The sequence below is a fragment of the Siniperca chuatsi genome, linkage group LG20 (assembly GCF_020085105.1).
Source record: "Siniperca chuatsi isolate FFG_IHB_CAS linkage group LG20, ASM2008510v1, whole genome shotgun sequence".
NCBI classification, from domain to species: Eukaryota; Metazoa; Chordata; class Actinopteri; order Centrarchiformes; family Sinipercidae; genus Siniperca; species Siniperca chuatsi.
In genome coordinates this window covers 1,358,810-1,369,283 of record NC_058061.1, presented here as the reverse complement: position 1 = coordinate 1,369,283, position 10,474 = coordinate 1,358,810, and the positions used below count along the sequence as shown (strand labels likewise).

The window sequence follows — 10,474 nt, the reverse complement described above, 5'->3', positions numbered from 1 at the left end:
GAGCGAGGCGGACCTCCGGCAGAAGCTCTCCGGAGCGATGCCCAAAGAGATCCGGGCCATGGAGTTCGAGGTCCAGCACGGCAAGAAGCAGAAGCCGAGTAAAAAACTCCGGAGAAGGCTGCAGCTGTGGCTGTGGTCGTACGCCTCCTGCCCGGTTGTTTACGCGTGGAACGACCTGGGCAGCCGGTTCTGGCCGCGCTACGTGAAGGTGGGGAGCTGCTACAATAAGCGGTCTTGTTCGGTCCCTGAAGGGATGGTCTGCAAACCTGCCAAATCGACTCACTTTACGGTCCTGCGATGGCGCTGCCTGCAGAAAAAGGGGGGTCTGAAATGCGCCTGGATACCCGTTCAGTACCCGATCATATCCGAGTGCAAATGCTCCTGCCCGACCTGAGGCGCTGCCGGACCGGACTCGCGGCGGCTTTTACTCCCGAGCTCGGTGCAGCTCGGTTCCGTGCGACAAAGTGAAGAAGAGAAGAAGAAGAGTGGACATCCGATGCACGTGTTTTTATTTCATGACAGAACTTTGTATAAAAAAGGAAGGTCGGTGTTATTAATATAATCAAATCTACTGTATCTGTCAAACGTACCCTGATTGTATCTGCTCGTGTTTATGAAGGAGGGTCAAAAGGACTCGTGAGGATCTTTAAGATGAGTTTAAGGAGCTCTGACAGCACGTGTGATGGTGGAAACAGACAGAAACATTAACACAGACTGAATATTATCATCCGGTCCCCTTTTCTAACTCGGTGTCATCTTCAGAAGCTGTAAAATAAAGAGGGGCAGCTGGTCTTTAACCAGCAGGACTGAGACTCTGTGTTTGTTTATTCTCAGCGATTATCAGGTTATATATTCTGTCATCAGGTTATTATTCCTCGTGCATTAATGTAAAGCAGGATGTTGCTGCTGCAGCTGGTGGAGCTGGAGCTCATGTTGAACCGGTTTGTATCGGACTGCAGCTGATGATGCTTTTCATTCTGGATCCATCTGCCGATTCTTTTCTCCGTCGATCCGTCGATCGATCCATCGATCGGTTTGGAAAACAGTCCAAAGCTCGACGTTATTAAACAAAACCTTACAGTTTTGGGGGTTTTTTTTGCGCGAATCTTTAATATTTATTTCAAAAACCATTCAGGCTTATTAGACATTCAGTATTTCAAGTAGATTGTAGTAGTTTCAAGTGCATTCAAAGACTCTTTTAAAGATGACACATCATGAATAAAAACATTAAATAAAGGTTCAGTGCTGCCAAATTTAACATCACTGTAACCGAAAGTTGTTTTGAGCCCAGAAACAGAAACTGTCCCAGAATATCTCTGAATAAAACAGCTCGTCTGCTTCAGTGTTCGCTGAACAAAAAGGTACAAACACTGTCTCAGTATTAAATGTTGGATGTAAAGATTCTCTGCAGGATAAACTTTATTTAACAGTTTGAAACGAAGCTCTTTAGCTTTGGGCGGGACAGGAAGTTAACAAACATCACAGTTATTACAGTCGTTCAGAGGAAAAGCAGCAGATCTGCACATCTGAGCAGCTGGAAGTGATTTACAGGAGAAATGACCTTTGACCTTTAAATTAAGTTTCTGTCAGTCGACTGATCGATTCAGCTGAACTCGTATAAACTGCTGGAGTTTAATTTATGAGAAAACATCACTTTTTATAAACTCTTCACGTGTAAAGTCACTAAAGCTGTCAGATAAACGCGGTGAAGTGAAAGGTTCGATATTTCCCTCCGAGGTGGAGCAGAAAGTAGAAAAGACTCAAATGAAACACCTCAAACTTACATTTCACGCCTCTTCACAATAAAAGGCACAATATAGAATAAACGGAGATAAAAACAAACAAGCCAAACTAAATGTCCGACCTGCAGAGCTCTAAAGGGAATCTCACGAATCTTGAATATTATATGAAGTGTTTTTCTGACGTTTCTGTAAAACACTGAGTATTTTCACCTCTTCAGGCCTCTAAAGTCTTTTATTTTAACAGCAGCTGCACACTCAGTGTATAATGCCTTTGTATTGTGTTGGAGGTGTTTCTGCTACTGAATCCTCATTAAAACAGTGTGTGTTTCTGAATGTGTTTGTTACAACTATAACACATGATGATCAGTAAAATGACAACACAGCAGTAATAATACAAATATGTCTTTATAACACTGTACACTTAGCGTGTGCAGCTGTATTAAAGCGTGTTATGAACTCTTTGGTGTTTACAGGCTGATCAGAAATGTTAAATATGTTAATAGAGACGCAGAAGTCTCCTGGATAATGTAACCGGTCTAAATACTACAATACCCATGAGCCTCTGCTGCTCCGTTGCTACAGAGAAGCGAATCAGCGCCTGAAGTCACGTTTCATCACGTTCCATCAGCGGAGCGCGCCGAATCCGAAGCTCCCTGATTGGACGATTCTCGCCCGCAGTGCACCCTGGGAGTCGTAGTTGACGCCTTCTCCTTCAGTTTCTAACGTCCGCGGGCTTCTTGCGGCTCAGAGAAGCAGATGTTTTCTCGCGCAGCCGCTCAGATGAATGATCCTGAACTTGTGATGAAGTCTCAGTCCACGCTGACGCCGCCTGCTGGTGATAAATGCAGGATTTGGTCGTGCTGGCTCCGAGGAGGACTACGTCATTTTCCTGTCCTGTCCTCTGGTTGGTTGGTTGGTTGGTTGTCACACAATCACCTGCACTCGGCTGTGCAGGTAGAAAGCAGCGTCTCACTCTTTGGGATATTTTAATGGGGTTTTTTCTGTTTCTGCTGCAGGTTCGAAGCTTTTCACCACACCTGTTGTGATTTAAAGGCACGTGACGCCTCCGTCGTGTCCTTGACTCGGTTATAATGAGACTCACGCGCCAGACGTTACCTTTACCGTTAACTACAGCCAGTTCTCTGATCCTAAACGAGGGGTTTTAAATGATCCAGGTGGGGTTTTGCATTAAAGCAGACGAGTGTGTCTGATGGGCCGGAAGTATTCAGATCTTTTACTAAAAGTGCTGACACGTTCATGTACACGTGCTCCATTACAAGTGAAAGACATGCGTTCAAAATCCTGTTTAAGTAAAAGTACAGCAGTGTTTTCAGCTTCGTGCAGTAAAAGTACTGGTTCTGCAGTAAAACGTCTCCTGTGACTGACTCTGACATTATTACATTAATAATACTGAATATGCAATATTAATATGCATCAACGTTAGAGCAGCGTTTTACTGCTGTAGCTGCTCTGGAGCTAGTTTTAAACACAGTTAGCTAGTTTTAACTGCTTTATATACAGTTAGCTAGTTTTAACTGTTTTAAATACAGTTAGCTAGTTTTAACAACTTTAAACACAGCTAGTTTTAACTGTTTTAAATACAGTTAGCTAGTTTTAACAACTTTAAACACAGTTAGCTAGTTTTAACTGTTTTAAATACAGTTAGCTAGTTTTAACAACTTTAAACACAGTTAGCTAGTTTTAACAACTTTAAACACAGCTAGTTTTAACTGTTTTAAATACAGTTAGCTAGTTTTAACAACTTTAAACACAGTTAGCTAGTTTTAACTGTTTTAAATAGTTAGCTAGTTTTAACAACTTTAAACACAGTTAACTAGTTTTAACAACTTTAAACACAGTTAGCTAGTTTAACTGTTTTAAATACAGTTAGCTAGTTTTAACAACTTTATATACAGTTAGCTAGTTTTAACTGTTTTAAATACAGTTAGCTAGTTTTAACAACTTTATATACAGTTAGCTAGTTTTAACTGTTTTAAACACAGTTAGCTAGTTTTAACAACTTTATATACAGTTAGCTAGTTTTAACAACTTTAAACACAGTTAGCTAGTTTTAACAACTTTATATACAGTTAGCTAGTTTAACTGTTTTAAATACAGTTAGCTAGTTTTAACAACTTTATATACAGTTAGCTAGTTTTAACTACTTTATATACAGTTAGCTAGTTTTAACAACTTTATATACAGTTAGCTAGTTTTAACAACTTTAAACACAGTTAGCTAGTTTTAACAACTTTATATACAGTTAGCTAGTTTAACTGTTTTAAATACAGTTAGCTAGTTTTAACAACTTTATATACAGTTAGCTAGTTTAACTGTTTTAAATACAGTTAGCTAGTTTTAACTGTTTTATATACAGTTAGCTAGTTTAACTGTTTTAAATACAGTTAGCTAGTTTTAACAACTTTATATACAGTTAGCTAGTTTAACTGTTTTAAATACAGTTAGCTAGTTTTAACAACTTTATATACAGTTAGCTAGTTTAACTGTTTTAAATACAGTTAGCTAGTTTTAACAACTTTATATACAGTTAGCTAGTTTTAACTGTTTTAAATACAGTTAGCTAGTTTTAACAACTTTATATACAGTTAGCTAGTTTTAACAACTTTAAACACAGTTAGCTAGTTTTAACTGTTTTAAATACAGTTAGCTAGTTTTAACAACTTTATATACAGTTAGCTAGTTTAACTGTTTTAAATACAGTTAGCTAGTTTTAACAACTTTATATACAGTTAGCTAGTTTTAACTACTTTATACACAGTTAGCTAGTTTTAACAACTTTATATACAGTTAGCTGGTTTAGTCCAGTGGTTCCCAACCTAGGGGTCGGGCCCCTCCACAGGGTCAGCAGATAAATCTGAGGGGTCCTAAGATGATTGATGGGAGAGGAAAGAAGAAGAAACAAAGTTCTGATACACAAACCTTTTACTAAAAGTGCTGACACGTTCATGTACACGTGCTCCATTACAAGTGAAAGACGTGCGTTCAAAATCCTGTTTAAGTAAAAGTACAGCAGTGTTTTCAGCTTCGTGCAGTAAAAGTTCTGGTTCTGCAGTAAAATGTCTCCTGTGACTGACTCTGACATTATTACATTAATAATACTGAATATGCAATATTAATATGCATCAACGTTAGAGCAGCGTTTTACTGCTGTAGCTGCTCTGGAGCTAGTTTTAAACACAGTTAGCTAGTTTTAACTGCTTTAAACACAGTTAGCTAGTTTTAACAACTTTATACACAGTTAACTAGTTTTAACTGTTTTAAACACAGTTAGCTAGTTTTAACAACTTTATACACAGTTAACTAGTTTTAACTGTTTTAAATACAGTTAGCTAGTTTTAACAACTTTATATACAGTTAGCTAGTTTTAACAACTTTAAACACAGCTAGTTTAACTGTTTTAAATACAGTTAGCTAGTTTTAACAACTTTATATACAGTTAGCTAGTTTAACTGTTTTAAATACAGTTAGCTAGTTTTAACAACTTTATATACAGTTAGCTAGTTTAACTGTTTTAAATACAGTTAGCTAGTTTTAACAACTTTATATACAGTTAGCTAGTTTAACTGTTTTAAATACAGTTAGCTAGTTTTAACAACTTTATATACAGTTAGATAGTTTTAACTGTTTAAAATACAGTTAGCTAGTTTTAACAACTTTAAACACAGTTAGCTAGTTTTAACAACTTTATATACAGTTAGCTAGTTTAACTGTTTTAAATACAGTTAGCTAGTTTTAACAACTTTATATACAGTTAGCTAGTTTAACTGTTTTAAATACAGTTAGCTAGTTTTAACAACTTTATATACAGTTAGCTAGTTTTAACTACTTTATACACAGTTAGCTAGTTTTAACAACTTTATATACAGTTAGCTGGTTTAGTCCAGTGGTTCCCAACCTAGGGGTCGGGCCCCTCCACAGGGTCAGCAGATAAATCTGAGGGGTCCTAAGATGATTGATGGGAGAGGAAAGAAGAAGAAACAAAGTTCTGATACACAAACCTGTTTTCAGTTTTGGACTTTTCTCTAATCTTCGAACAGTTATTGAAACGAAACCATGTGAGAAGTTTAGAGGAGAAATGTCTCTTTGGAGGAGCTGATAACAGCTGAGAGCCTCTGAAACATGACGAGGAGACGCGACTACACACTGACTTTATATCAGAGGTCACAAGACAAAAAGGCTGTGAATCGCTGGTTTAATCTTTAACAACGTGGTGAATTTAATAAGCTTATAATGTTTTTTTCTAGTAGTAGTAAAGCTATCAGATAAATGTAGTAAAAGTACAATATTTGCCTCTGAGATGTAGTGGAGTAGAAATAGAAAGTGGTATGAAAAGTGAAGTACAAGTAGGCCTACCTCAAATGTGTACTTAAGTACAGTACTTGAGTAAATGTACTTAGTTACTTTGCACCGTTAGTCCCAACACACACACTTTGCGAGTAATCCAGTACCTTCTTGTATTTCTGGTAACTTTCAGCAGTTTTTTTTCACATAAAGTAATCGAAACAATCACACTGTACTACAGTTTAAAACATGACTTTAAAGTGGCTAATAATAGTAATCAATATGTTGTATAAAATTACGATGCGACAATGATCAGCTGAGCCTGCAGCTCCGCTCGGCTTTACGGAGCTTCGTAGTGACTTCCAGCTCGTTGTTCGTCTGTCCGGCTGCAGCTTCACCGTCCTGGTTCCCTCTCGGCTCGCAGGGCGTCGTGTTCGGGCGCAGCAGGCAGGATGGTGACGTGAACGGAGGGATGGAGGGCGTGGCGGCGGGAGGTGGAGGGTTCTGGGGGTTTCAAACAGACTCTCATCACTTCGGGGTGGGCAGGTATTCAGGTCGAGGTCAAGCCCGGCTTTGATGCAGGTCTACGTGTTCTTATTGAACTTGTTACCCTGCAGACTTCCAGACAGGTCTGTGATCCGCTTTCTGACTCTGCTGTAAAAGTCCACTGTGTACCATGCACGATAACACAGCATGGTATTAGCTCAACACAGGATTTGTTTTTTAATAATCACATCAGTTGAGATCAACGTTGTGTAGCTCTGAAATATTAATATTGTTGAGGCTCCGGTGTGGAGAGTCAGGTGGAAAAGAATAATTTCCTCGGATTATTCATTTGTGCTCTAAAATCATCATAAAAAATAAGACAAGAATCAAGCACAGATGCAGACAAACAGTACGTCTCTATCTCTGAGTGCTGCTTCCACGCAGCCACCCCCACCGCTGATACTGCAAACACAAGCTCTCGTTCAGTGCAGGCTGTGTTTTTAGATGGAGCAATAAAACATTGCTCTTTAACGCAGGAGGTCGCTGTTCACTTCCTGTTTCCAGCCAACAGTCTGCGTTGGTTTATTTTAACTCCGACCACGATAGTCAAACCACAGCGTCGTCACGTCGTGATTTCCTCTCCAGCAGTGACCGGAAGACACAGACAGGAAACCCTTCTCTGCGTCGTTCGAGAGCACCCGGACAAACAACGTACGTTATCATTTACTTTAGAGGACAGCGTCAGAATAAATCGGTTACAGAGAATAAATAAGTGTCGTAGCTTTCAGCGGGTCTGCCGTCATCGCAAACTTTCATTTTGGTTGTAAAGTTTGAAGTGTGTTAAAACAAAGCTGCTGAGTCCTCAGAGTCACTTCTGCGTTGCGTTGTTGGAATTATGTAGTTACAGTAAACTTTAGACACAAAATGCTGGAGCGATTTCGACCTGTGCTTTCTGTCTTTGTTTATCATCTCCATCTCAACGTCAGCAAAACAAAGGCGCTGATAGTGGACTACAGGAAGTGACAGGGAGTAGAACACGCCCCCCTCTCCATCGGCGGGACTACGGTGGAGAGAGTCCGCAGCTTCAGGTTCCTCTGGGTTCACATCAGCGAGGGCCTGACCTGGACTCACCACACCCGACACCATCACGAAGACAGCGAGACAATGGCTCTTCTTCCTCCGCAGGCTGGACTCCAGGATCTGCAGCTTCTCCAGGTGCAGAGTATCCTGACTGGCTGCATCACCGCCTGGTGTGGCAGGTGCACCACCCTCAACCGAAAGGCTCTACAGAGGGTGGTGAAAACTGCTCAGCACATCACCAGGATGGAGCTGCCATCCATGGAGGACCTCAACACCCAGAGGTGCAGGAAGAAGGCCAACAGGATCATCAGAGACCAAAACCACCGCAGCCACAAACTGTTCTGCCTGCTGACGATACCGCAACATCCGGCCCCGCGCCAGCGGGCTCAGGGACGGCATCATCCGGCCCCGCGCCACCGGGCTCAGGGACGGCATCATCAGGGCCCTGTGCCACCGGGCTCAGGGGCGGCATCATCAGGCCCGCGCCACCGGGCTCAGGGACGGCATCATCCGGCCCCGCGCCACCGGGCTCAGGGACGGCTTCATCTGGCCCCGCGCCACCGGGCTCAGGGACGGCTTCATCTGGCCCTGCGCCACCGGGCTCAGGGACGGCTTCATCCGGCCCCGCGCCACCGGGCTCAGGGACGGCATCATCCCACAAGACATAGACATACATATACATACGTCTTATCTGTGTGTGTAAACTGTCACAGTACATATATTTATGTGCATACCTGTGTACATTCTGTTTATTTTAAATATATCATATATTTGTTCCTATATTTGAACGTTTGCATTATTTATGTCTGGTCTTAGATTCTCTTTTTCTCATTTACTTGTGTGATTTTCTTTTCATACACATCGCTGGAGCCCGAGAACAAGGATTTCATTGCCAACGACTGCTTCGCTGTAATGGTTGTGCACACGACAAGTAAAGAACGTAACTTATCTTAACACACACACACACACACACACACACAGCAGGGATGGAGCTGTGAAAACACACTGTGGGCAGGTTCTGACAGGTAGGACGAGTGGGAGAAGTCGGATGTCACACTGAGACGTTTCAAGGTTTTCACTCGGGTGCGAGGAGACAGTCGGCATCTGCAGCCGCCCACCGTCGGGCCCGACTGCCGCCAGCATCCGCCCACACACACACACACACACACATCAGTGCAGGAGCTGTAGTCTGTGTAGTTTTACTTAAAAACACTCGGCATTGTTTCACGTCCTCCATCTCTGCTCATTAATCTGAATCCTGCTGGAAGAAGAGCAGAAAGGCTGCCACCTTATTACCGATTACTGTTCATGCGAAACACCAGGATGAAAAAAAAATCTCATTTCTTAAAATTCACATGGTTGCTGGAAAGTAACTAAGTACATTTACTCAAGCACTGTAGCCTACTTGTACTTGTACTTGTACTTTACACAAGTATTTCCATTTTCTGCAACTTTATACTTTACTACATCTCAGAGGGAAATATTGCACTTTGTACTGCACTACATTTATTTGATAACTTGAATTCATTGAAATGAGACCAATAATACAAAATATAATCAACAAATGGATGTATTGTTATCGGTTGATATAAAACGTTATTGATCTCGGAGGGGAAAATCACGAGCTGCCCAGCAGTTTATAAAGTCATTAAAATCGGCTCCACCTTCAGCAGCCGCAACGTGAAAGTGCTGAACACATGAATGCATCAATAATTATAATCCAGTAATGTAATATATGTTGTTCTGAAATGGGCCAACGAGGGGACAGATTATTAAATTAAGGACGTGAAATTTATTTCATTTGTCTTTTTACTTTTTCCCGCCTACAACAACAACAACAACAGGGCTGTGTGGAATAACGAGTGAAGTAAAATCGTCTCTATTCAGCTTCAAATGTGGATGTGTTTTACATTTTCTTTTTCAGAATAACCAGGACTGCCTGAACATGAAGATGTATAGTTAAGATTTATGATGGATTATATAAACACGTAGAGTTTAGCTTCGCCTGGAAAAAAATGACTACGAAATGCATTTTATTAGAAATGAAGGTGTCGGATGTGACAGAGCAGTGACGTCTGGGAGCTCACGACAGCCTCATAACTACAAAGACGAACTCAGAGGAACTTTTACTCAAATCTAACATGTCACTGACTTCACGGGGGTCAAAGGTCAACCACTTACAAAAGCATCATAGCCAATAAATAACAGAGCCTTTCCCCCACATGTTGAGTGGATCGCCACAATAACACACACCCGGGGTGTTACAACCAAGCATGATAGCTCATTTTGTCTATAAAGATCAGGGCTGTTGATATATTGACTGACAGCGAGATAGACCAATCGGTTCGTGTGGCGCTGGGACTGACGGGGTTAACGGGCTGCAGGTCGGTGGTGGTGGTGGTGCAGCAGATTGATGACAGTCTGGTTGTCTTTGTACCAACAGGGAGACTCAGACAGACTCTCACAGGCTGCTGTCACTGTGTGAGTGTGTGTGCAGTAGAAGGGGAGGGGGCTCACACTGCCCCGCACTGTTCAAACTGTTTATGCATACCAGTGTGCTGTGAGGGCCCCTCTGTCGCAGCCTGTTTACTCAAACTTATTTTGGGAAAATTCCACCTCTCTGGCCATAAATCACTGAATCTGCAGCTTTGTGAGATGATAGCTTCTGTCTCACACACACACACACACACACACACTAACCTGCAGACATCACCTCTGTATGTGTGTGTGATGAGTTGTGTTGTTGTTGGTGTAACTAAGTACATTTACTCAACTACTGCACGCAAATCTTATTTTTAATTTCACTACGTTTATCTCACAGCTGCAGTTACACTAATGTTAATAATAACTAGTGATAATAGTGA

General features: G+C 41.4%; 2 protein-coding genes across 4 annotated transcripts in view; both read left to right on the top strand.

Moving 5' to 3' along the window:
• nog3 (noggin 3) overlaps nt 1–812 on the top strand; it is a 1,896-nt gene extending 1,084 nt beyond the window's left edge. The window contains exon 1 of the mRNA XM_044178505.1: nt 1–812. This exon is cut by the window's left edge and continues 1,084 nt beyond it. Within this exon, the coding sequence (XP_044034440.1) occupies nt 1–394 (394 nt within the window). The 3' untranslated portion in view covers nt 395–812.
• A 223-nt stretch (nt 813–1,035) lies between these two features.
• LOC122867427 (basic proline-rich protein-like) lies at nt 1,036–8,884 on the top strand. Of its 3 annotated transcripts, none has more exons than XM_044178224.1 (2): nt 1,036–2,696; nt 7,517–8,385. In XM_044178224.1, the coding sequence occupies exons 1-2, from the start codon at nt 2,499–2,501 to the stop codon at nt 8,276–8,278; spliced, it is 960 nt and encodes a 319-aa protein (XP_044034159.1). In that variant the 5' UTR covers nt 1,036–2,498; the 3' UTR covers nt 8,279–8,385. The 3 variants fall into 3 exon arrangements, with proteins under 3 accessions (XP_044034159.1, XP_044034160.1, XP_044034161.1); XM_044178225.1 differs by having other exon boundaries at nt 1,036–2,917; XM_044178226.1 differs by lacking the exon at nt 1,036–2,696 and adding an exon at nt 5,735–5,973 and having other exon boundaries at nt 7,517–8,884.
• The last annotated feature ends 1,590 nt before the right edge of the window (nt 8,885–10,474 follow it).